Genomic DNA, 25,887 nt, shown 5'->3' with positions numbered 1-25,887 from the left:
GGCCAGCTCTGGATGCGCTAGCCAACACGGCCAACTTCCTCAACATGATCTTCCAGGCCAGCGACCTGCGGGAGAGCACCGTGGAGGAGGACATGGAGTGGTACCACGCCCTGGTCCGCGCCCTCCTGGAGGCCGACGTGCTCATCCAGCAGGCCCTGCTCACCTTTGACGCTGACCCCACTGCCACGGTGCCACACCTGGTGCTCCGTGCCTCCCGCAGCCCAACCGCCAAGGTGCAGACCATCATCCTCCAGGACTTATCCAAGGCCTGGGAGAGCCTGCACCCGCCCGCCCCGGCCCCAGACGACAGCTGGTTCAGGAGCTTTAAGTCCAGCCAGCCGATGGCGGGCCTGTCCAAGCGGGTGCTCCTCAACGACCTCAGCACCTTGGACACGCCCAAGTGGAGGCAGGGCGACAGCTACGTGACCAATCGCAGCGGGGTGCGCTGGGCCAACGCCCCCTTCCTCGACTGCAAGGACGGACGCTTCGTGCCCGGCTGGATGCTCACCTTGTCCACGTCCTTCTACGGCCTCAAGCCTGACCTGACGCCAGAGTTCAGGTTAGGGCCTGCACACACAAAAATACAAGCTGCCACACACACCAATACACCGATTGTTAAAGCACAACCAAGCTGGCTCGTGCTGATGACGTCACGAATTTAAGACTGGAGGTGTCTGGGTATCAGTACTGGTGTCACATAAACTGGGTTCTCAACGGGCTGATCCCTTTAAAGACTTTATGTTTAGTATTTACTGTTAAATCTGGACCATATTTCTATTTATTTTAGAGGAATCAATTAATCTGCAAGCAGCTTTCTGCAAAACTGGAACAGTAAATATGGTGCTTTTTATTTGGTTTTCGACATTTAGCAAGATGAGCCCAAAACTTTGAGTGCAGAAAGTTTCAGAGAGAGACGGCTGCAGAGCAGTAGGCTAGGTACGAGCTAGAGGAGAGGAAAAGTCCAGCTGCTTCAGGGTGTCGGTGCATTAAAGTGGTTTAATTTAACAGCAGCTTCACTGGGATGGAGGCTTAACTGGTTGTGATGCTTTCAAGCAAAGGTCTTCTCTTTAGTTCAGGGTACTGATTGGTGTCATGGAGATGGTGTTTTTTTGGTTTTTCGTGCTCTGAACTGAAGCTGGAGTACATTTCCTCTACCAAACATATTAAAAACCCACAATAACACATCTGTGATGCTGGGTCTGGAAACATGCCCCAGCTTCTAGTCCCTGAAAAGGATAAAAGCTTTCAAACTTGACAGCAGCAGCATTTGTATTTCACCTGCTTGTCTAGTTCTGCGCTGGCCCCTGTGACCTTCTCTCCAGCACTCTGGAGAAAAGTTTCATTTGCATTTGGGGAAAAAAAAAAAAAAAAAAAAGTGTTTGAATCAACAGTGTTGAATAAAATCTGACATTTGAAAGGGAATCCTCTTAAAGGCCATACAAGTTTCTGCAGGCGAGATGCAAGAGCTGAAGGAGAAAAAAGGGATTATTCTAATGAGTCTGATGGTATTTGGAGCCACTCTGGTTTCTTTACTCTGACACACATCTGTTTCTGCCTGTGTGTGTGTGTGTGTTTCTTTGTCAGAGGTGTGATCCGTGTGGATGTCAACATTCAAAACATCAACCTGAACCAGTGTTCAACAGGGGACGGCTGGTTTGCTGATACTCACCAGTGTAACCGGACCACCATGGAGGTAAAACGAAATCATTCGAGGACCAGGAACAAACTGCTCCTCGGCGTCTCTGAGCTGAACCAAAGTAGAAAAGTATTAAAAGTACAAAATGTGTTTCAGATTTCAATTAAATGTCAGGTCAAGATGTTTTCGGTGCAGATTCAATAGTAATCATAGTCACAGTATAAAAGAAATGGACGTAGCCACCGTGACGTTAGTTTGTGGACTGTAGCCTTGAGTTTGGCGTAATGGGCGTCGCCATCTTGGTTTTTGGTCACATGGTAGGCCTGTCCCTAAAGCAAACCCTGCTTCCTGGTCTACTGCTGTGCTGAAGAAGACTGTAAACTAGAGACTGAGAGCAGAAACTCGTCAGGAAAATGTTCACTGATCTTAATAAATCAGGTGAGAAGTCGGCTTATTTTCTCATTGACTTCCATCCAATCAGACTTCTGTTTGGAGCCAGTGGCTGCAGGTTTAAGGCTCCTCAGCATTGGCTTTACTTCTCAGGCCTGGAAGCTGCGTCCACTTCTTTTGTACAGTCGATGATAGTAATACATGGCCTTGTCCATCCAATTAGAAAGACGGCTATGAAATCTGTGACCAGCTGGGTAGGTGGTGTGTGATATTGAATGGATTGCCATGACATTGAGGTTCTCCAGAAGATGAATTGTAATAACTTTAGTGACTTTTCATCCAATGCAATAGCAAAACTAATGATGTTGCCTGTAGCTGAGTATTTAGGGCTAACTAGCCAATATTAGCATGCTAACACGCTAAGCTAAAAGTGCTAACCACAGTACCAGAAGTCAGCATATTAGCACTTTTGTTGTGTGTATGTTAGCATGAGGATGTTAGCATTCAGGTCAAAGCCTCACATTCAGCTTCTTGGAGCTTGAAATCTGGTACTTAAATCAGGTAAGACGTGAATTGATTTGTCATATTGTTTTCTAATCGCTGGTTGCCAAATTGTTGTGGGTGTGGCCTATCTGACAAACTACCACGACTCTCAAATGCACCATGCAGCTGCAACCAAATTTAGATAATTGCTTATAGACAAACTCCAACTCGAAATTTGTGAATTTGTACAGTTTTTTTCTCTTCTAACCTTTAATCTGCTTCCAAAAAGGGGCAAACACACACAGTAGCATGATGAGGCTGAACATTGGTTACCACCAGGACAATGACTGTATAGAACAAGCAGTAATGAGCCTCAGATTGCCGAGCCATCAGGATGACGCCCTTTTTGTGAAACACCACATCACTTTCAGCCTCATCTGTTAATGATTCACACAAAACAATGATAATCGTTGCCTTAACTCTTTACGCTGCCTGTGATGGGGGTGGGTACTTCTCCTCAATTTGAAAGCAACAGTTTGGTGTCAGAAATGGATCGCAAACAGTGATGGCGTTGTGCAAAACAATCAATCAATCAGAGCCAACCCTTAAGTGTGTCATTGCTGAAGAAGTGATGCAGAAACTAAACTACAGGCCTCTTCATTGGATACACCTTGTTAGTATCGTGTTGGACCCTGGTTTGGCTTCAGAACTGCCTTAAATCTTAAATCTTAAAAGCTCCATATTGACATCACAGCGTCACAGCTGTTGCTGTAGATTCGTTGGCTGCACGTCCACGATGTCAATCTCCCGTTCCACCACATCATTAACGGTGCTCTGTTGGACTGAGATCTGAAAGAATATGAGCTTTGTGATTTGGAGCGTTACCGCTGCTGAAAGTAGCCTTTAGAGGATGGGTGAGTGAACTGTGGTCATAAAGGGGTGGACGTGGTTATAAACAAAACTCAGATAGGCTGTGGTGTTTAAATGATGCTCAGTTGGGACCAAGGACCCAAAGTGTGCAAAGAAAATATCCCCCACACCATCGCACGGCTGCCACCACCAGCCTGAAGCTGTTATATAAAGGTCAATTCTGACACTCCCATCCGAATGTCACTGCAGAAATCAGCACTAATCAGACCAGGCAGCGTTTTCCAATCTTCTACTCCAACCGTAGCCTCACGTTCTTCTTCTCCGCTGAAAAGAGTGTGATCTGCATCTACGTCCGGGTTCAACGTGTTGTGGGTTCAGACGTGCTCGTCTGCAGACCGACAACCAACAACAACCAACAACAACCAACCATTCTTATGCTCTGTTTGAGCAGCAGATCATCTTGACCATCTCTACATTTAGCATGCATTTAGTTTATGCCAAGTGATTGGATAGTTTGATAACTATTTTTTTTTAGATATTTGTGTTTATAAGAAGTCTAAGAGGTGTATTTGTTTGAGGAGTTCCTGACCAACCTGACCTTCATCAACCAATCAATAGGACAAAGACAACCATGACAGTGGAACAGTCGATGACAGTGATAACGAATGGTGGCGTTATCTTCCCTCATAGCTACCTTGCAAGATCCATGATAAATAGCAACAGAGAAGATGGCGTGCAGGTTGGTTGAAGTCAAATAGCAGCTCTTAAATCAACATATTTCTTCAATCTTTGTGAAAAACAACTACGACAGCAGCTTCTGTGTCAACTAAAAAAAAAAAAAAAACAGTTTTATTTTTATGGCGCCAAGTCACAACGAAAGTTATCTCATTACACTTTTCTATACAGAGTAGTTGAACTTACGGTTTTATTTGCAGAGACCAAACAATCCCCCCGTGAGCAAGCAACTCTTGGCAACTCCCCAGGCAGAAACTTACAGTGTGTAGGTGGGCGGCAATCTGCCTCAAATGGCTGGTTTAGAAAGAAAGAGAGAGAGAGGGGTGCACAGCAACAACAATAATAACAGTAACAGCTATAATAACAACAGAAATATGATCATAATAAAAGTAGCAGCAGGAGTCGAGCAGGCAGGCGGTCCACAACAATGATGAAGCCCGAGAATCACAAAACAAAATGGGTGCAAAACAAAACACTTTCCATAAAACTGTAACTGGATAGAAGAGTTTCCAAACCTTAGACTTCAACCGCATTTTTTCTGTTCACTTCTTCTTCCAAGGTCGAGAACGACCATTAAATCTCATGCAAATCTGAGAGGTATGGGGGTTATTACTTTATCAAGCAGCCACAGAATGAATTTGGGACCAAAACTGTTGACGCTACAATCAAAAACTGTTTTATTTCAAGTTCTGAATCTATAGAGACGCGTTTCTCGCCCACCAGATTCAGCTCGACGGCAAGAAAAATGCTTGGAAGACACAAAAAGTACCTTCATGCATTCGACATTTCGACAGGCTTGCTGGTGCAACTGGGGATTGAACTGCCGATCTTTCAACTCATGGAGGAGCCGCTCCACCTCCTGAGCCACGGACAGCCACTATCTAATACGATCTAGCGTAGACAATCTGTTTAAACTGTCTAACTCGTGTTTGTGACTTTTAGTTACATCACACAAATACTCTCCGAACAGTTTGTGACCTCTGAAAAAGGTTTAATCTCTCTGTCTGTGCTCATTACTTCGTTTTTTTGCCTTTTATCCTTCGCTCATGCTTTCACCCAGTCACACTTTCACTCTGGTGTCTGCTCCTCCATCCACTCCACCTCCACCTCCCCGCTGTTAGCTTCAGTTTCCCTTTTCCCTGCCTGCCTGTCTGCCCAATCCTCTACCTCTCATCTCAGCCGTCTATTTAAAGATGGTTGCGCTGGGTGGCGGGCTGCAGGATGATCTGATGGATTATGGCGATAATCCAGCCCGCTGACATACTTCCCCTTTATGCGCCGCACTCACAGAGGTCTAAAACACAAGAGAAGAACAGTCCCAAAAATCCCCAAATCCACATGGCACCCTCCCATTGTCCCGTTCCTGTCCTACCTGGCTTAGAGGATTCAGACCCTTTGGCTGAGCAGAGCGTGTACTGGGTCACCCACTTTCATCTGTCCTGTTTGGTTCTGCAGACTGGTCTCACTAAATGGTGTGTGAACAACGCGCCAATGTCATCACAGTGCATTATTTCACGCATTTTTAGTCTCTGCTAATTTATATTGGTCATTTTCTGCACCCACGGAGGAGCGGTGGGTGGATTAATGGGTCAAAAACTGGATTTTGAAAAAGATATAGCGCCTGCATGCTCAAAAATGGCCCCAACGTTTCGTTTTCTACTGCTGGCTTTGCACCTATGTGAGGTGCGTATAACTACTCTGATCCAAACAATCAAAAACAGGACTTTCAAACCGGAGACAGAGGGTTCGTTTTTCCATGTGAATCCAAAAGTCAGAGTTATTTTAACTGACGTAACATAGATCAAAGACCAAACTATTGTCTTTTCATAAACCTAACCATGTAGTTCTGGTGCCCAAACCTAACGTAAACCTTTTCCTAAACCTAACCACATGGATTTCACACTGGAGACCAGGCTTCATCTCCCTGTGTGAAGCCAAAAGTCAACGCTCAGTTATTTTACCAGACATGACTTTCATCGTGTACATAACTTCGCTATCGTTAACTTATTTTAACCCAATCTATGTCAGTTTTGCTGCCTAAACATAAAACCTTTACCGTCACCTGAAATATTTCCCAGCAAGCCTTATTTTGAAAGTGTAAAGGGACAATGGATGTTTAGTCACCAGACTCCATTGACAAAACAATCATTTTACTGTGGAGAACTTATTATGTTAGAGGCTTTGTGTGAGTTTGGTTCTTAAAAGGATTATCCAAACTAAACTTTAAAACACCAAACTAACTAAACAAACAAAACACCAAAGTCACACAATAACTCTGATCAAGGCAGCGGTAGACCAGTAGATCCTGTGTTCTGTGAGGTAAAATTACACATTTTGTCAATGGAGTCTGGTGTCTTTGAAGAGAACTAATGGCCGTTTGTGATTAAACAAAAAGGATCTTTTGATCCTTGTTTCTTCTTGTCCTGTCCCGTCTTCTCTCATCTCCTCTTCTCTCATTTTTTCTCATCTCATCTTGTCGGATCTCATCCTGTCATCTTTTCCTATCTCATCTCATCTTGTTGTATTTCATCTCGTCATCTTTTATCTCATCTCATCTAGTCATATTTCAATTGTCACCTCTCTGTTCTCTCATCTTCTCCTCTCTCATCTCATCCAGTTTCATCCTTCATCTTGTAATTCTCTCTTATCTCATATCATCTCATTGTATTTCATCATGTCATCTTCTCATATCTCATTCATTTTGTCATATTTCAACTCATCATCCTCTCCTATCTCATCTCATCCTGTTGTCATTCATCTCGTAATCTTATCTTATCTCATCTCATATTTCTTCATGTCATCTTCTCTCGTGCAGTATTTCCCCGCCTTGTCCTTTCATGTCTCATCTTCATGTTTTCTCTCCCCCCGTCACGTCTTTAAGTAAAATACCCTGTTCCTTTTCGTCCGTCTTGTCCTTTCATGCCTCATCTCATCTCATTTTGTCCTGAAGTATGTCAGCCCGTCTCTTCTCATCCCCCTTGTCTTGTGTTGTGGAAGAAGTATTCAGTAGTAAGTATAACTACTAATAACTCTCTTACAAGTGAAGGACCTGCATTGTAAAGTAAAGTAAAAGTACGTATATTCAAGAAAATGTACTAAAAGTATAAAAAGTCATGATTGTTATACTATCATATATAATATTAGATTATTATCACTTATGTTTTTTATGTTAAAGAAGGATTTTACTATTGTTGAGGTTGGTTAAAGTGATTCAAATAATTTGAATAACTAAAGAAAAAAGCAGCAAATCCTAAAACTATGAAGTGTTTTTACGTGGAAAATAAATGATTATCAAAATAGTTGCTGAGTAATTTAGATTCAAATTGTTTCACCTGCACTTGAAATTAAGTCTTGGGTAGTTTAACTTAGCAAAGCATCTTATTTTTATTTGTTTTGTGTGCAAAAATCTTAATTAGTGAAGTAAGCAAAGCTGCCCGATAAATGTAATGGAGCAGATTGTAATGAAATAAAAGTAAAAATCGGTGTTAAAAGAGGAGAATTATGTACAAATATCTCAAATTTGTACTCAAGTAAAGCACTTCATTAAATGTAATCAGTTACTTTCCACCGCTGGATCATTAGTATTGATTGATGGGCTCAGACAAGTCACCATAACAGGTTTTTGAGGCTGCGAAACATTCAAAGTGGCCGTCGTCATGTCAACTTAAACACGACAGACGACTGAATCCGCTGTTTTACTACGACTATCTGGTGAATTGTGATGTGACCATGAGGAGAATTAAGTTGGCCGCTCTGTATAATCCATATCACACTAATGTTCAGCCCGTGGCATTAGGTCTTTGAGCTTTCTGATAGGAGGGTTGTGGGTTTGTATATACATATGTGATGCTAGAGTGTGTGTGTGTGTGTGTGTGTGTGTGTGTGTGTGTGTGTGTGTGTGTGTGTGTTTGAGAACAGGATTTCTCTAGAAAAGGATAATGCTCTCAGTCGAGGCATTATGTATCCATTTAGCTTTTAACTTAGATTAACACACAGACCATCCAAGTGTGTGTGTGTGTGTGTGTGTGTGTGTGTGTGTGTGTGTGTGTGTGTGTGTGTGTGTGTCCCGTAAATTGAAGCTGGCATCAGAGGGAAATAGAGTGAGAGAGACAGAGAGCAATGTGACCCTTTTTTCCAACCTTTATTCGTTCAGGTAGCGTTAGCTTCACGGCGCGGCTCCACGTTATTTTTTCTCATTGTTTATCAGGATCTCCGTTAGTTGTTGCCTCAGTTTATACAAATCAATAAAATAACTTAATTTAGGTAAAACAAACTAAAAAGAAAAGAAAAGAATTTAATTTCTTATTCACATTATTTTCTTTATTTTATTGATGTTACTTATTTTTTTCTTTTTATTTATATTGCACATTTCATACAAACATGCAGCCAAATATGTTTAACCTAACAAAATTAACAATAAAACCTTAAAATATTATTAAAAATCAATAAGAGCCAATGAAATGAATAAAATAAAATACACTTTTTACGTTATTTACATTCTTTTATGCTTTTTTATGTTATATTTAACTCAATGCTACTTCATTAATCAATAAACGTCAATAAAATGAATCAGAGATAAATATATATATATGTAATGTAAACAATGGTTTAAAAAAAAAACAGGCCACTCTTCAAGAACCTCTTTAAAACCTTTTGTTGTGGATTGATTTCTTATAATAAAATTAATAATTAATAAAATAACTACTAAATGTCTTTAAAGTTAATAAACTACATCTGAATAATGTCTGGTGTCATTTAATGTCGTTTAATTTTGCTTTTACATTCTGTCATTGTTGGACGTCTGCTAATGTCCGTCCATAAACCTGCACCTAAATATGAGATTCCTTAATCGGCGGGTACATAAAATACAATTATTTAATCCTGAAACTATGATAATGTATGTAATGTAATGACGTATTAATAGCAGCTCTTTAGAACATATTGTCGTCAATACAACAGAAGTGTAATTTAATAGGAGCTCCCCATGTAATAATTACAATCACACGGTACAATTGGTGCTTAGTGTTAACACCCTAATGCGTTATTCTTCAAGTCTGTGCGTTTCAAATCATTTCCAGTAGGGAATTCTAGTGAGACTTTCTGTGTAATGGGTTCATTTCTGTCTAATTTATTTAATTTAATTACTTGTGTAACCTTGAGGGTTTCCAGCTGAGTGAACGCGCTAAGATATGGACTCTGTCTTTTATAAATATAACAAAATATAATTTCAAGGAACATTTCTCCATAATTAGAGACAAAATTACACACTTACTTGCAGGATAAATGTCAGGAAAATGTTGGGAAGTGACGGACTTGAACTTCCGAAAGGTGGTGTTTACCCAAGGGCCGTCTTATATCAGCTGCTTGTGTTATTTTGATCCCTGCTGTGAAAACAGAATAAAAACTCAAGTGTTTAACTCTATAAACACAGAACAGGGTGTTACAGTCAGTAAATTAACCTTCCCGCGTGTAACAACCAATTAAAACCAGTAAAAAACGAATAGAATAGGAACTTATTTACAAAAGTACTCTGTTTCTTGCAGTGTGTCCCAATTCCACGACGGGGTTTTCGACTGGGCCAGTACTGCTGCCGCTGTAGAGAAGGTTACTACAACCCTCAGATAGCCCCTCAAGACCCAGGTAAGTCAGCGACTCACCTCCGTCCACAGCAGGTTAAATAACCGAGAGAAAATTCACAGAAATTAAAAGTTAAAACACGTTTTTTTCCCATTTTTGTTCCATATTGTCTTATTTTAAACTCTGCAGGGCCCTAACTAAACACAGGGAATGATCAATGCCTGCTGTTTTCCTGTTTTTCTTGTTCTTATAGATGCTGTTTAGCTTCATTTAGCGTCTTTTAGCCCACTGGTGGTGTTTACATCTACTGTGTGATCGAGTCTCAGCCCCTTACAAAAACTCCCAGCAGCCATTTCTAGCAAACACAGCTCCGATTAAACCCACTGTACTCCACCTGCTCAGCACCACACAGCAGACAGACACAGTTAGAGACCAGCTGGTGATGTGACAGCGAGCATCCATCAGTGTGCATCCAATCGCACAGAAAATACCCTTACTGTATCTACCAAACTGGGGACGTTACAATTCAAGTAAAAGATGGCGAGTACTGACTCTCTTCCTACGCTTGTACCTTTTAAACTGAAAACACATGTTCTATATTCTGATATTTAGATGTTTCTTTACTGAATAATAGGTTGTTCAAGTTCAGCTCAAAGCGATGCTAGTTAGGACAGTCTGATAGAAAACCAGGCAATCAAACTGATTATGTGGCTGACGCTCGCTGGCTGTTAGGACGTGGTGTGGGAAGGGGATCATACAGGGACTAAAAATCTGGATATTTTTTTTATTCTGCTCATTTTCAGGTTCATTCTTGTATCTGAGGGTCCTGCTACAACATGTTTGCATGCTTTAATGTTCAAAAAACACATTATTTTTCTCTTACTGTGCATGCAGAACACTACTCATCCCATTTTAGCTCTCTGTGTCTGAAAACTGGTCGGCTCCCAGACGCCCGAGCAGGTGCCGCCCACCGACCTCCGCATCAGCTCTGCCGTCTCCAAGGGGGAGCCGCGTTAGCCACGCAGCATGCTAACACCGAGGTCAACAGACTAAACGGACAAATAAACAGCAAAACAACGTAAAAACGCGACAAAACTTGAAGCTTTAAGTCTGAAGTCAGGTCATGGACAGCCGGTATCGATCCACCCTGGAGCTGGTAGCGTTCACTGCCCTGGTTCTGGAAGTAGTCTCCAGTAAAGTAACATTACACACACACTAACACAACAGTCGTGTTTTGCAGCCGCTGTGACGTCATTTGTGTCACAAGTTCATCCAAAATAAGATAAATCCTCTGGTCTTTAACTTCCTCAAACGGTGGGAGGACATGAAGACTGTGTTTGCAGCCAACAACAGAACAATTAGCAGATTAACATCTTATTAGCAGAGCTAGCGGTTAGCCGCACAGCGATAACAGGCAGTGAGGAGGATTCAGGGTTTCAGCTAAAGGGCTGAAGGAGGTCACATGATCAACAGATCTCTGCGTGTGAGGCCAAATCTGCATAAAGTGTTTTCGCACACAATTAACCAAAAGATGGAGCAGGTGAAAAAGAGAGATGGTGGCCTTTTCTTATCGTTTGAAGGTCTCTAGACCCACCGGGGACACATATTTATGTTGAGAGGACATTTAAAGGTGCATTTTGTATAATGTGTCCTCTTAAAAACTGCTGAGATGATGGTAGTCCGAGCCTCTTTTGTCCAAAAATCAGTTATGCAGCTTTGATTGAACTCTGAGAAGGCTACTTTTTAGCCCTCGCTCAGACTGGCAGCCCAGATCTGTTTTTTTTTTTGGCATATCCAGATTGTATCCAGATTTTAGAGGTTTTAGAGAGTGAGGACTGCAACAAACCACCTGAAATGCAGTTTCTGCAATTCAAGGAACATTTTGAGGTGGTTTGAAATGCGGTTTCTGATTGGACTTGGACAGTTTTAGCTCTACTCGACTTGCCTTTACTTGGTCTTGGCCGTTTTCCATTACAATTGAGTTCCACCTCAACATGGGGGGGGTCGTCATAGCAAGGCGGCCCGAAACTCCAGTGGCGTAATTTGTATGCGGCACAAACACAAACACATCTAAGGACATTGAGTGATTTGGTTTGCGTGAAGCCGTTTAGCTCGTTCACAGAAATAATAGGCCGAGTAGGTACTAAAAAAGTGCCTGGTACCAGGTAGTGTCACCCAGTGGAAAACCCTAAAAACTGAGTAGGGTCGAGTCGAGTAGAACCGAGTAGGTACTAGTGGAAAAGCCCCAATAGTCTCAAAACCCACACGACGCTGTCAAATCCAGGGTGACTGATGTGCAGCTGAACCCACGCTGCTAGCAAACATCGTTAATGACCCCTACGTCATTACCCATGCAAGATAGGTCACTTGCAAATGACAATAGAATAATAATCAAAATAAGAAAGTCCGTCTTAAAGATCTGATTTGAGAAGTAAATCTGTTTTGCCTGCAGCCAATCAACAGCTGTGGGGTTGTGGGACAGTTTAAAGGATTCTTGGAGCTTAATATTAGAATATTTGCACAGACTAGATCCTTTAGATCCTTTGGCCCCACTTTCTCCCCAATTATGTGTGTCCATACTCTAATGCACCTTGCCTCTGCTAACATCTGCTTGGCCCATGTTGTGTTACTAGGATGACCTGGAGATTATAAAATGCAGGAAGTTGTCCGCCCAGGTTCACCCCCACTTTGCATAGCGCTCCAATTAACCAGTAGGTTGAATCCCTCACAGGAAAGCGAGTTCATGGGAATGTGCGACCAAGCTGGGAATCGAACCCTTTGCTCTTTGTGCTGGCCTCCTGTGATTATGTTGTAACAGAGCCGAAAAATAACTCTGCTGTGCGGTGTTGGAGGTGTAAGCCACATGAATGTGAGGTCTTCGCATGCGTTTGTGTAGGTGTCAATGCAGATGGCGGCTCCGTGAACGCCACTGACGGCGGCAGTATGTGCTACCCCATCATGCCCATCTGTCTGCCGTGCTGGCCGGGCTGTAAGAGCTGTCAGGACGGCACCCCCTGCCGGGTGCAGGAGGCCTGGCTCCTGAGGGCCGCCGTGCTCGCCGTCCAGGGCGTCTTCATGCTCCTCATCTTCGTCAGCATGCTGGTGGCCTACAGGCATCGGCGAAACCGGGTGAGTCAGGTCTTTTGGGCTCGACGGGGGGCCGCCATACGGATGGGTTTGGACTGAAGGACAATCAGGCTGTTGGAGGCGCAGAGCCATGATACATAATGTCAAGAATTTGCTGTGTTTATAGAAAAGAAATGTCTTTTTTTTATTGTTACTGTAAATGTGTTTGCCCTCCATCTTTATGTTATTGCTGCAAATGAATCTAAAATGTTTTAATTATATCAATCGATCAATAATTTATAATAACATAACATATAATAACAGATCTTTGTGGTCTCTAAATAGGGTTTTTAAGGTCTTAACTGGACTGAACATTTCTTTATTCAACCAATTCAATAATCCCGTTATTATAATTTATGCAAAACATATAATAATCTGAATTTAGCTTTTATTTTCAACTTTTTTTGTTATTTTTTATTTATTTTATTATCATTTCTTTCATTATTTATGTGTATTATTCTTAATCTCTCCTCAAATGTAAACAATTTTAACTAACTTTTAATTTGTGGACCATTAAAAGGGAGTTTTTTTATCTATATTTTCTTCGAAAAATAAGAAACCACGTGTGAATCCCAGAAATCAGTTGGTAGTAACAAAACGACAACAAACATGGACACAAACAAAAAGATTAGAGGAAGTTTGTTCGTGTGAGGCTTCTTGTACGACGCCCATTGTTTGAGCTGTAAAACACACACTCACATTGGCTTCTCTTTGCTTTTGAGACTAATCTGTCTGTGATTCTGTGGAAGTAAACAGTAAATCATCTATTTAGTTTGGGAACGTGTGCAGCGCTCATGAGCAGGAGGAGAAAAGAGGAGATCCAAGCAGCTCATTTAGCACAAAACACAAAAAAAGGAGAAATGAGCACGAATCGGTCGATTTTAACACATGAGAGCTGAATTTTGAGCTAACTTTCTTTTTTTGTTTGTTTGTTTGTTTGTTTGTTTGTTCGCGTCCACCCTCTCTCTCTCTCGTCCCTCAGAGGATCCGGGCGTCTGGCCTCCTGCTGCTGGAGATGATCCTGTTCGGCTCTCTGCTCCTCTACTTCCCGGTGAGCGTCTGACCGAGCCGGCCGGCCGAGAGTGTGACAGATTAGAGCTCTTTACAGATCACTGCACCGCACAGCGCCGCGGATTATATCATAATGGACCATTTGTGGGAGGGTGAATGGGTTGAGGGTGTGTGTGTGTGTGTGTGTGTGTGTGTGTGTGTGTGTGTGTGTGTGTGAGTGGAAAGGGGGTGTGTGGGTTGTCGACAGTTTTCATAACTGCTCCGGTGATAGATTATCAATCAATCTTTAGATTCATTTTACCAATTAAAGAGCCGTTAACACAAGTCAGCCATGACTTTTCATCCGTGGTGTCGGTCGATGTGAGCCGTCCCTGCTGCCTCATTGATCGGTGATCACCGATTGGGTTTAACGTGTGATCTCTGGGGATGGGCTGTAAAGACGATCGTCACAGGCCAGGACGTGAAAACATTGGAGCCACATCTGCGTATGAGTTAACAGCAGCATGAAAAATCCTTCACAGACGGCAGGAGATCTACTTTTCTAGATTCTGCAGAACAAACGACGATAAAAAAGACAAAGTTCATGAGCTGAACAAGATCACAGACCAAAAAAAAAAACATAAACCAAAACAAAACATGGGTATAACGTTGGCGACAACACTCTTTTGAAGGGGGAGTTTGAGGTCTGGATTTGCAGGAGACAATCCTAATTCATTTGCCTGAATTAGGATTTTTTAGGATTATGATTAGGAAGGAGGGCTGGGTTCAGCTGAGGTGGGCTGACGGCGATTGGCCGACTCACCTGTCAATCAGGCGAACATGCCAGTTTATTACATTTAGCTCAAATTAACGCAGTCCGATACAAAAAACACCTGAAATAAAAATATATCTGCTTTTACTTTAAGATAAGATACGATAAACTTTATTGACATTAACATCATATACACAGTAATACTTTATATAATTATAAAGAAACATTGTGTGGATTGCACAGTTGTCCGTGGATTTGTTGTACAGATATTGGTTCCAAAAGGTGTTTATGAAATTGCACAGACTGCTCTAATTAATATGCTAATAGTATTTACTATAATATGATATACTATATGAATATACAGTACTGGCATTATCTTCTACAAGAGCCAAGATGAGACTTTCCACGTTTATTGCCAAGTAAGTTTTCACATTACAAGAAATTCGCCTTGATAAATTGGAAACTAAATCAGAAAATGTAAAAAATATATAGCGATATTTACAATATTAGAAAGATCTGATACCTGACACATGCCAGTATATTTACAACCAACAGCTAATGTTCTTCATGCGGTCAGTATATACGCTTCAAATGGAGATAATCCAAACTTTTTTTGGTGGAAATTCACTGTCAAAAGATTAACCAAAATATTAAAAGTAGAGATTTTAATAAAGTTTTAAATATAAGATAATATATTGTTTATTTTATTCTAAGCACTCAAAGGTTTTATTTGTTTGAGTGCAGTAAAGACAACGATACGCTGAAAGATAAGAGTAAATGTAGCACAAAGATTTAAACTGTAAACAGGACAGAAAAAGTCTTTTTGGCCCTTTGAGATGATGCCGAAGAGTTTTGTTTGGAGAAATTCAAAGGTAGCTTGCAGCCCACATACCTGACTGTAGTCCTGAAAGTCCCACATGAGAGTTTTAAAGTTCAGCCTCTCATCTCGGCGAGGGGTCCCTGCCATCGGGGGTCCGTTTGATCTACAAACAGACCACCCGCTGGCGGCCTCGTCTGGTGGGCACGTGGAGAGCCGTCGTGGCGCTAAAAAGCCTCTTCTGTGCAACTTCTCCTCCGTCTGAAGCTAGATTAAGATTGATCGCATCGATTAGTCAAGTACATTTAGTAAAGTAGCTCAAGTAGAAAGTAACGGTTCTTGTACTGCACTCATTTCTTTCAGTACGTTTTCATCTTTTCTACTTCACTACATTCATCTCACAGCTTTAGTTACTTTACAGATGAAGACGTTTTGTGGCAGCATTTCACACAAATGTCAGTCAACAATCAAATCAGCAGATAAATCCATAAAATAAATTGAAATAATTAGTTGCAGTCCAACACAAAACGGCTCTAAATCAGCTCCATCTCAACCAGTTACACCAGAAATATTCTCTACATTTACTATTTTACTGCTGTAACTACATTTTCCTGGATATCTGTTGTTTAAGTAACATGTTCAATGCAGGAATTTCACTTGTGCTGGAGAATTGTTGCAGTGTGGTATTAGTACTTTTATGGATCAGAATAGTTTCTCCACCACTGAATACACCCCTCACATCTCTTAGGCAGCTTGAGCAACCACATTTATGGATAAAACACGCTGAAAGTCTTTACAGACTGGTGTCGGTAGTCAACAACACTATTTACCCCCGAGTGTAAATAGGCACATTGGCCTAAACCTAACCAAACTGCAGCCGCTAATAATAACATGATACTGAAACAGGTAACACTATTTTTGGTCTTACTTGGTATTTAAACCTCTTCAGCTCTCCTGGCTGAAAGTCCTGCAACTAAACCAAATAGGAATTTATTTTTCTTTTTACTACGTGACCAGACTGGTTGTAAATAGCCGAATAGCGGCTTTCTGGCTGGACTAAGGTTTAACCTGCTGCCACCAGGCTGAGGAACAGCTGCTTCTTACCACTGTTTCATATCAGGGCATTGCTGCAGTTTGCTTGCAGTCTTATTTTTATCCTCACACTCTCCACTCACTTAACATTTATAAACTTAATCAGCTATTCTTATGGTTAACGGTGTCTTATTGAGCACTTTCTTCTAGATTTTGTTATCGCTAAACCTCATTTCATTCCCTGTCATGTCCTGCAATGACTATAAATCATAGTCAAAGTCATAATGATTCATCCCCAGGGGACCATGAGAAACTGTGTGCAGCTAACTAGTCGTTCTCCCTCCCTCCACCAGACTCCATTCTCAAAAACAGTAGTTTTACCTCACAGAAGAAGGCAGTTGCTGGCCCACTGCTGCCTCAATAAATTAGTTTGCTTGTGTTATTGTGTGACTGCGGTGTTTTAAATGGTTAGTTTGGAGTTGAGCTAACGTGCTAGTTCATTAATCGAGGCAGCAGCAGTCCAGCAAACTCCTGCGCTCGTTGAAGTAAAATCATTATTTTTGTCAATGGAGTCTGGTGGCTTTGAAGTGAGCGAAGAAACAGCTTTGGTTCCCCATCAGAAAGAACTGTCTGACAGCAATGTAAAGCAGTTAAGATAAATAATAAATAAATAAATAGGTGGGCCTTTGTTTTCCTGCGTCCCCCACCCATAGGAGTACATTACTTTGCTTCTCCAAACTGGGGATGTAGTGACTGTAGGTGATGCACTAAGTACCTCATGCAACCCCACGTCAAAAAAACCCACAACATCCCTTGTGTTTTTTGGCTCCGTCCTCTCACCGTAGCTTTACAGCAGCTCCTACTATAACAAAGAGTCCAATCTGCCTTTGGACGCCGGCCATTTCTGCTGATTAAACCTCCTCCGTACTGGATGTTTACTGATTCTATACGTATTCACCCTGAGTAGTTTATCCTTTATGAGAGGTTTGAACACAACGATGTAAATTTGCGTTCACATTTTAAGCTTTAGCTGATGCTCTTATCCAGAGTGACGGACGCTGACTGTCGCAGCAGAATGAGCTTTAATTCCTGGATTACAGTCATCCGCTCCACTGTTACACACTGAACAGAGACGGAGGCACAACCTGTTGTCGAATGGAGGGAAAAAAAAAAAAAAAAACACATTTAATTCGGACTTTTTTTGCTGCTTTTTAAACAGTTTTTGTTTGATGAGTAGTAAAAAAAAAAATATCAGTAATAGTACCAACAGTTGCAGTAGTAGTAGTAGCTGTACTAAAAGTAGTACTTATCAGATGTGCTCAGATCCTTCACCACAGTAAAAGCACTAATACCACACTGTAAAAACACTCTGTATTAAAAATGTTACTACAGTAAAATCAGGAATGTGTAGTTTAAGTGTTAACCTGAAGGCCATGGTGGTCTTTTCTCCTCGTGCCACTTTCTACTTCTACTCCACCACATTTCAGCTGGAAATATTGTACTTTGATTATAAATATACCAAGTAATGTGTAAAATTGGCTCCATATTGATGAACTACATGTGTTTTTATATGTATTCTGTAGAAATAGAATAGTATAACATTACAAATTTGATAATACGTCTGCACATTTGTTTAAGTAGCATTTTGAATTCAGGACTTTTATTTGTAGTTGTGGTCGTTAATTAATCGTTTGGTCTGTAAAATCTTTTGAAAACAGTGAGAAAATGTCCGTCGTAATATCCTAGAAGTCATTAAACGTCTGACAAATAGACAAGAAACCCAAAAATATTCAACTTATATTGATGCAAAATGAAGAAAAGCACCACATTTAAACTCAAATTTTTTGGTGTCTTGTTTCTTGAAAAATGATTTATATGATTAGTTAATTATCAGTTATTTTTCTGTTGATCAACTAATCAGTGAATCGTCCAGTTTATTACAATTTGAGCCTCTTTTTTTTTTAGTTTTTCCATCTTTTTTGCACAATACTTTCTGCATTGCACCAAAATCTCTGCAGAAAACGCGTCAACGTTTAGTCAGATTATCTAGACGACTTTGTTTTAGAGGTAAAAACCAATGAAATGTTGGTAATGACAGATACAATCAGTTAGAAGCAGTCCTTCTCACCGTTAGCGCCTCTTGTGTCTCCGCAGGTCTTCATCATGTACTTCAAGCCGAGCACGTTCAGGTGTATTCTGCTCCGCTGGGTCCGAATGCTCGGCTTCTCCATCGTCTACGGGACGGTCACGCTGAAAATGTACAGGTAGGCTGGCATTTTCTGCTTTTTAATACATTTCACACTTTGATTTGATGGACCGGTTCCTCTTTTTCTTCTTCTTGACTTATTTACTGCACTCTAACTGCATTCCCGTTTGTATTTCATTTCATTTTATAAGTAAATTTACTCTAAATGTCCTCTACTTTCTGAAAATACTTGTACTTGAATCTTCTCATTCTGAAGCTACTTTCTACTTGTACTCCACATCCCAGAGGGAACTATTACACTTTTTACTGCACTACATCTAATTAACAGCTTTAGCTAGATGGTTGAGCATTAAATAAATGAAAATGTACAAGTGGTCGGTCAATTGATTTGATTTTTGATGGTCATTTAAGTCACTTTTCATTGAACAAAAGTTTCCTGGTTGAAGATTTGCTGCTTTTGCATCATTTTAACGTGTTTTTGATAATGTTGAGGTTTGAGCTCCACTTCAACCAACTCCAACTGTAAAATCCTGCTTTTTACGTGAATACACGAGGAACAACGATCTAATGATAGAATATATAATAGTACAACAGCCACAGGAGCAGCCGTTAAACACTGATATGGTTCTTGCCTCTGCACAGGGTGCTGAAGGTGTTCCTCTCCCGTACGGCCCAGAGAGTACCCTACATGTCCAGTCTCCACCTGCTGAGGATTCTGGGAGTGATGCTGATGACGGTCAGCTGGTTCCTGTGCGCCTGGACGGTGGGCGTCCTCCAGAACCGCGACAGGAACATCCCGGTGTTCGTCACAACCAACACGTCGGACGGCCAGGGGTTCAACCTGTGCTACCTGGACCGCTGGGACTACATGATGGCTGTGGGTGAGTGGCGGCGGAATAACGACATGTGAGACCGTCTGAGCGAAATAGATCCTTCCACTTCAACGACATAGATATCAGCAGCCACATTTAAAAGATATTTACATTATAATATTTATTTATTGTTCTGTAATACACTGAAAAGAATTATAATATTCTAATATTTATTTATAGCACTTATATATACTCTTTTTTTATGTGTCCATTTCAATTAAATAACCAGACTGTGGAAAAAAAGAAAAGTGATAATGGATTAACAACATTTTTAACAAACAAGAATCACCACAAGCAATAATTATGCTAAATATTAACTTTAAAGAAACTGTATTATCAACATTAACACATTATTTGATGCCGATTATTATTTATTTCTAAAATATCAGAAAACAGTGAAAAATGTTTGTCACAATATTGTAGAGTCCAAGCTGAGTTCATCAAATGTCTTGGTTTGTCTGATAATTAGTCAAAAACCAATTTATTATAATGCAAAACCAAGAAATGCTGCAAATTTTGACATTTGAGACCTTCGAACAATCAATTTCTTCAGTATTTCCACAATGAATTTCTCAAATTTTGATTGATAAATGGTTGAAATAGAGAAAGTGATGGATAAACTGTTGAAATGTTCAGACAGTTCCATTGCAAACGAAAAATGGATCCAACAACATCCACATCTGTATAATCAATAGTGTGAATTAGCTAAATTATTTAAATCACCACTCTATGATCGGGTCCCTGAACTCATCAAACAGGCTCCAGAGATTTGAACGACCACCTTTGTCTTTTTCTTTCCGCTGCCACAGCTGAGCTTCTGTTCCTGTGCTGGGGCAGCTCCCTGTGGACCGCCGTCAGGCCGGTCCCCTCGGCCTTCCACGAGCCTCGCTACATGGGCATCGCCATCCACAACGAGCTGCTTCTCTCCACCATGTTTCACCTGTTCAGGTAGTTCACCTGCGTCCTCCGTGGTACAAACACAACGAAGGCGACCGATGGGACTTAACTTTGTGTTTTTCTGTCTGTTCGCCTCAGGTTCACCTTTCCCTCTCTCCATCCTGATTGGATGCTGCTGCTCTCCTTCACGCACACCCATGTGACCATCACTGTGACGCTCGCACTGCTCTTCATTCCTAAGGTGCTCCACTTTTTTGTTATGTCATACTGACAAACTGCTTCAGTTTGGGGTAAAATAAGGAGTCAAAGTAGGAACATATTTCACATTTGAGGAGCAAAATGATTATAAAAACAGTTGCTTGAATATAGTTGTATAGAAAAGATAGTTAAATTAATTTATCAACTTTAAGCTGTACTGAAATAGACTGCTGGGTAGTTTAATTCTCATGTTTTGTATGCAAAAATCTTGTAAGGTAACGAGTGACAAAACCTGTCGAATAATAGTGAAGCAAAAGTACAATTTGCATATTCAAACCTGCAGTGTGGGAACTTTGCCCCCTCCCTCTGGCAGTGAGAGTAAGTATACAGGTAAAATCGCCTGTAATCCACACTCCTGGTTGCTGTCGCTTCGGTCATTCCCTCCTTCAGTTCTGGCAAACCAATCATTGCTGGTTCATGACATGCATCAACACCAGATTTTAAAAACTACTGCAAAATAGAGAGATTTACATGGTGGTGATAGTCACGATAAGCATTATGTGAACTTTGTTAAGGGACTGAATGTAATGGAACGGTTCATTAATATGTGAAAGTGCCACACATACAATATTTAAGTACAAAATTTACCACAAGTAACAGATCATAATAGGACATCCTTAACTCTTGACGCTTGAAATATTGCAGCATTTACTTCCGTTTGCATTCAACTCAACATGTTAAGCTGCAGTGTGGCTCTTCCAGTGTTTCCAAATTATTATCGGAGCAAAGGAATCAAATGCTGATGATGAAACAAGTCATTTTGTGACTCAAAAAAAAAAATGCATCCACTGATTTACAGATGTCTTTTTAACAATGTGAGTCGAGGGGGAAAAAAGTATTTTCGGGCCCAGTGGCGTCACATAACGGACACCGTTGTTGTAATTAGTTTTACAGGCCTCAAAGCCTGGCGTGCCTCCTGGGGGCTTTTTTCACATCCATACCGTAAGCATGTTAGTGTAGCACGTCAAGCATTGCGTTTATAAGCATGCATGCATTCTGTGAAATAAATACATAGGACATGAAAGTCTTTACAAATTCCTTTGGGACCAGGATCAATCCATCCAATATTTATGGATAAACTTCATCAAACAGTCATCAAATAACAGAACCACAAACGTTAAAAAAAGAACACATGTGATTACCTGCTGTGTTGTTTTCATCTGCGAAATGTTTCCATATGAACTGTAAAGCCTGCGTGTGTGTTTCGCAGTTCCTTTACGTGTCCAAGCCGAGGAGGGAGGAGATCGCAGCAGAGGTGTATGAAGACGAGGTGGACCTTCGGCGCTCCGGCTCATACCTCAACAGCAGTTTTCACTCCGGTTGGAGTGAGCACAGTGGAGTGGACCCGGATGACTTTCGGGTAAACTCTCTTGTCCCTTCAGAACGATGTTATCACTTTACATTGGGACATAATTTACAATGGGTGGAAGAAAATCCAAAGCTCACATTTAAATAATGAAAATAAATGTCCCTTAATTTCAGTTGTGAAGACATGTAAACTCAATTAAACAGATCTTAAATGTGTCATAATTTAAATCATAAATACAGTAAATACAATCAACGGGAGAATGAACATGTGTTGTACTGTATAACCTTTCTCCACCCTTTATCCTTTTCTGATCCTAAACTGTGCTCTTCTTACATGAAAATGTGTCTTTTACCTTTCCTCTGACTTGTTACTCTCCACACATTTTCCTCTCATAAATCATTTCTACCTTTTCCTCAATCCCTTCCTCAATTCCCTCCCTTCTTCATATGCACCAGGATGAACTGAAGAAGTTATATGCCCAGTTAGAAGTTCACAAGACTAAGAAGATGACCGCAAATAACCCTCATCTGTCGAAGAAGCGAAGCTCTCGATGTGCACTGGGGAGGTCCATTATTAGACGAATCGCTGAGTTCCCAGAAAGCGTGAGCCGGCAGTGTAGCCGCGACGACAGAGACGGATCCTTCCACAGTAGAAGTGTGAATCAGGATTCTTTCAGGAGGACCCCAGATACTGTCAGCATCAGCTATAGAAGTTCGATAAGAACACCATCTCCATCCATGCGCAAGTCCCAAAGTGATCATCACTACGTGAGGGAACGAGACTCTTTGCATGACAACACGTTGAAAGCCAACACTGGGCGGAGATCTTCCCGGCGATCTGAGACCGACTCCTTGGATATTCCACCAGGGGTCTGTAAGTCAGCCAGCGCCCAAAATCTGACAATTGATACCAATCTCCTGCATCCTGATCACACCCGGCTTCATAAATCCTGGAGTCTAACCTCAACTACCGCCCATTTAATTGAGGCTAACAGAGCCACCACTCCAATAACAAGGTCCAGGCAGAGCATTTCCATTGGTGACCAGACCAGGAGTGCTCTCCAGTCAGAGTCATTTGACAAGGCTGAGGTCTGTCCTTGGGAAGTGGAGCCAGAACAATCAGGGGACAAGAACCAGAAGCATGTCACCTACGCAAACACTACAGATAGTGAGGAACACGGACCAGCATCTCCACAGGTGCTTATCTGTCCCTGGGACTTTACGCCACCTGTACAAAAGACTCCTTCAGTAGATAGGGGAATACAAGGTGAAACACCATCCCCCAAACCACAGGTCCATGTGTCTGCAAGTCTACCAAGCTCTCCTCGACCAAAGGTCACAAAAGATCAACGTGTCTTCTCCTTCCGCTCCACCACCACTAAGTGGCTGTCTGTGAAGTCAATTATGGGATCCATGGATGCAGGAAGCAGGTCCAGTAATGATGGAAATCTAAACAGAGAGGATTCTGTCTCACAAAAAAGTCAGGAAAGTGCTTCCACAACACCAAGATTAGGAACATCTAGTAGGCGCCCAAGCGTGGAAAAGAGGACACTGCAGAGAAGAAGTATGACGACAACAGCAGACGGAAAACCATGCCTTGTGAAACAGAACGCCATCAGACTTTCCTCTGTGGACTCTGCTGAAAGAAGCCCAAGAAGGCTCGTGATTGTAAAATCTGCCGTCTACCCTTGGGACATGGATGACATGCAAAAAGATGGCACTTATGAAAATGTGTTTTTATCGAGGCAGAACAGCAAACGTGGCAGTGTAAGTTCTTGGGAAACTGCCAGCAGCTGTAGAACTCCTTCGACTCACCGAAGAGGTAGCAATCGGATTACACCAGTCCGCAACATTTCCCACGCAGATGTGTGTCCATGGGAGGGAGCAGGTACTTACCAGGAAAAAGAGGGAGCAAAGAAGCAGCAGAGCATTAAAGCAGATGTCTGTCCATGGGATTCACAGGTATCTGAACCATCTAATGTCTGTCCATGGGAATCTCAAGAGCAAAGGAATGTCACGAGACAAGGAAGTGGTCGTGGTGACGTATGTCCTTGGGATACACAGGATATTCCCGTTCAAACTAACCTGTCCAAGGATTCACAGAATTTGAAAAGTTCATCAAACGTATGTCCCTGGGAGAGTGCAGACACTGCCCAACCTTCAATAAGGCAAGATAATGAATATACTAATGTCTGTCCTTGGGATTCTCAGGGCAAGGCTGAAGTTGTATATCAAAACCTAAATACTTTGGAGTCCAAGGGAACGCTGGCAGTGCCCATTCGACAACAAGTTCTTAAACCTGCCATCTATCCCGGTGCTTCAAAAGAAATTTTAAGTAATGTGCAACAATACCATGCCAAGTCACCCGCCGTGGGTAGACAAATGATCAAGACAACAGAAAGCTGTCCATGGGATTTCCCTGACCCCCCTAAAATCAGTGAACAGATTTGTCCATGGGAAGAGGGGACCACAGAGCCCACAAATACAGACTCAGCTTCACAAATGACTGTCAAGGCAGACGTTTGTCCCTGGGAGACTGGACATCAAGACAAACCAGAAGACTCACAAAGAGGTGTCTTGAGAGCCGTTTCTGAGGAGAAAGACAGCACATTAGTAAATGTATGTCCCTGGGAAACCGAGACCCCTGAAAAAATTGCAGTAACCAAGTTGCCGTCACAAGGACTGGAAAGACGGGCAGATGTTTGTCCATGGGATAGTGGTGAACCACAATCAGGAAAGCCAGAGACCCCCAAAACATCACTGAGTTATGTAAGGGAAGACACAGCTCGCCCAAATGTTTGTCCATGGGAGTCAGATGAAACGGGGGAAGTTAAAAGTGAGGTATCAAAAGCAACAGTGGAGCTACAAAGACAAGGAAAACCCCCAGAAGATGTTTGTCCATGGGAAGCAGAAGCTCCACCAGCTCTTGAAAAGCAAGACAGCGCTCGCCCAAATGTTTGTCCGTGGGAGACGGAAGCTCCACAAGTTCTTGAAAAGCAAGACAGCGCTCGCCCAAATGTTTGTCCGTGGGAGACGGAAGCTCCACAAGTTCTTGAAAAGCAAGACAGCGCTCGCCCAAATGTTTGTCCGTGGGAGACGGAAGCTCCACCAGCTCTTGAAAAGCAAGACAGCGCTCGCCCAAATGTTTGTCCGTGGGAGACGGAAGCTCCACAAGCTCTTGAAAAGCAAGACAGCGCTCGCCCAAATGTTTGTCCGTGGGAGACGGAAGCTCCACAAGCTCTTGAAAAGCAAGACAGCGCTCGCCCAAATGTTTGTCCGTGGGAGACGGAAGCTCCAAAAGTTCTGCAAAAGCAAGACAGCGTTCTGGCAGATGTTTGTCCGTGGGAGACAGAAGCTCCAAAAGTTCTGCAAAAGCAGGACAGCGTTCTGGCAGATGTTTGTCCGTGGGAGACAGAAGCTCCAAAAGTTCTGCAAAAGCAAGAGAGTGTTCTGGCAGATGTTTGTCCGTGGGAGACAGAAGCTCCAAAAGCTGGAGCAGAAGTTTGCCCTTGGGAATCTAAGGATCCACAAACCTCAACTGAAAGCAAGGTTGATGCTACCAACAGTGACAAAGTCGGAGAGAACCAGGGGCCAATCTGTGCCGAGGGGACTCCAGCAGATGTCAACACCGAGCGGATAGAAGAGTCTCAAGAAAACTTAGCCCTGGGTCGACGTGATGCTTTGTGTCCCTGGGACATGGTTCGGAGTAGATCTGGTTCATTTACAGACAATGCCTCTGACGTTTTTACATGGGAACCTGAGAATATTCCTGAGGAGGATGAAGAGGACGATGCAGAATTTGCTGCTGAGGCTCTGGTATTCCCACCTGATTTGTGACCTAAATCTAGCCAGCTCCCGCAGAATCAGGGGGAAATGGTGGTCAAGGGGAACTTTGTTTTTAACTTTCCCAGCTCCACA

The 25,887-nt window shown here is 42.0% G+C and overlaps 1 protein-coding gene across 1 annotated transcript in view; it reads left to right on the top strand.

Annotated features, from left to right (window-relative positions):
- gpr179 (G protein-coupled receptor 179) overlaps nucleotides 1-25,806 on the top strand; it is a 26,161-nt gene extending 355 nt beyond the window's left edge. The window contains exons 1-13 of the mRNA XM_070856589.1: nucleotides 1-559; nucleotides 1,585-1,693; nucleotides 9,658-9,754; nucleotides 12,600-12,820; nucleotides 13,800-13,868; nucleotides 18,583-18,692; nucleotides 19,277-19,515; nucleotides 20,316-20,454; nucleotides 20,542-20,644; nucleotides 21,872-22,021; nucleotides 22,426-24,667; nucleotides 24,953-25,365; nucleotides 25,492-25,806. The exon at nucleotides 1-559 is cut by the window's left edge and continues 355 nt beyond it. Coding sequence (XP_070712690.1) covers nucleotides 1-559; nucleotides 1,585-1,693; nucleotides 9,658-9,754; nucleotides 12,600-12,820; nucleotides 13,800-13,868; nucleotides 18,583-18,692; nucleotides 19,277-19,515; nucleotides 20,316-20,454; nucleotides 20,542-20,644; nucleotides 21,872-22,021; nucleotides 22,426-24,667; nucleotides 24,953-25,365; nucleotides 25,492-25,806 — 4,766 coding nt within the window. The remainder of the gene's footprint in view (nucleotides 560-1,584; nucleotides 1,694-9,657; nucleotides 9,755-12,599; nucleotides 12,821-13,799; nucleotides 13,869-18,582; nucleotides 18,693-19,276; nucleotides 19,516-20,315; nucleotides 20,455-20,541; nucleotides 20,645-21,871; nucleotides 22,022-22,425; nucleotides 24,668-24,952; nucleotides 25,366-25,491) is intronic.
- Nucleotides 25,807-25,887: the final 81 nt, after the last annotated feature.

This window comes from Pempheris klunzingeri, chromosome 3 (genome assembly GCF_042242105.1).
Source record: "Pempheris klunzingeri isolate RE-2024b chromosome 3, fPemKlu1.hap1, whole genome shotgun sequence".
Lineage (NCBI taxonomy): Eukaryota > Metazoa > Chordata > Actinopteri > Acropomatiformes > Pempheridae > Pempheris > Pempheris klunzingeri.
This window is presented reverse-complemented; position numbering and strand designations above follow the sequence as displayed.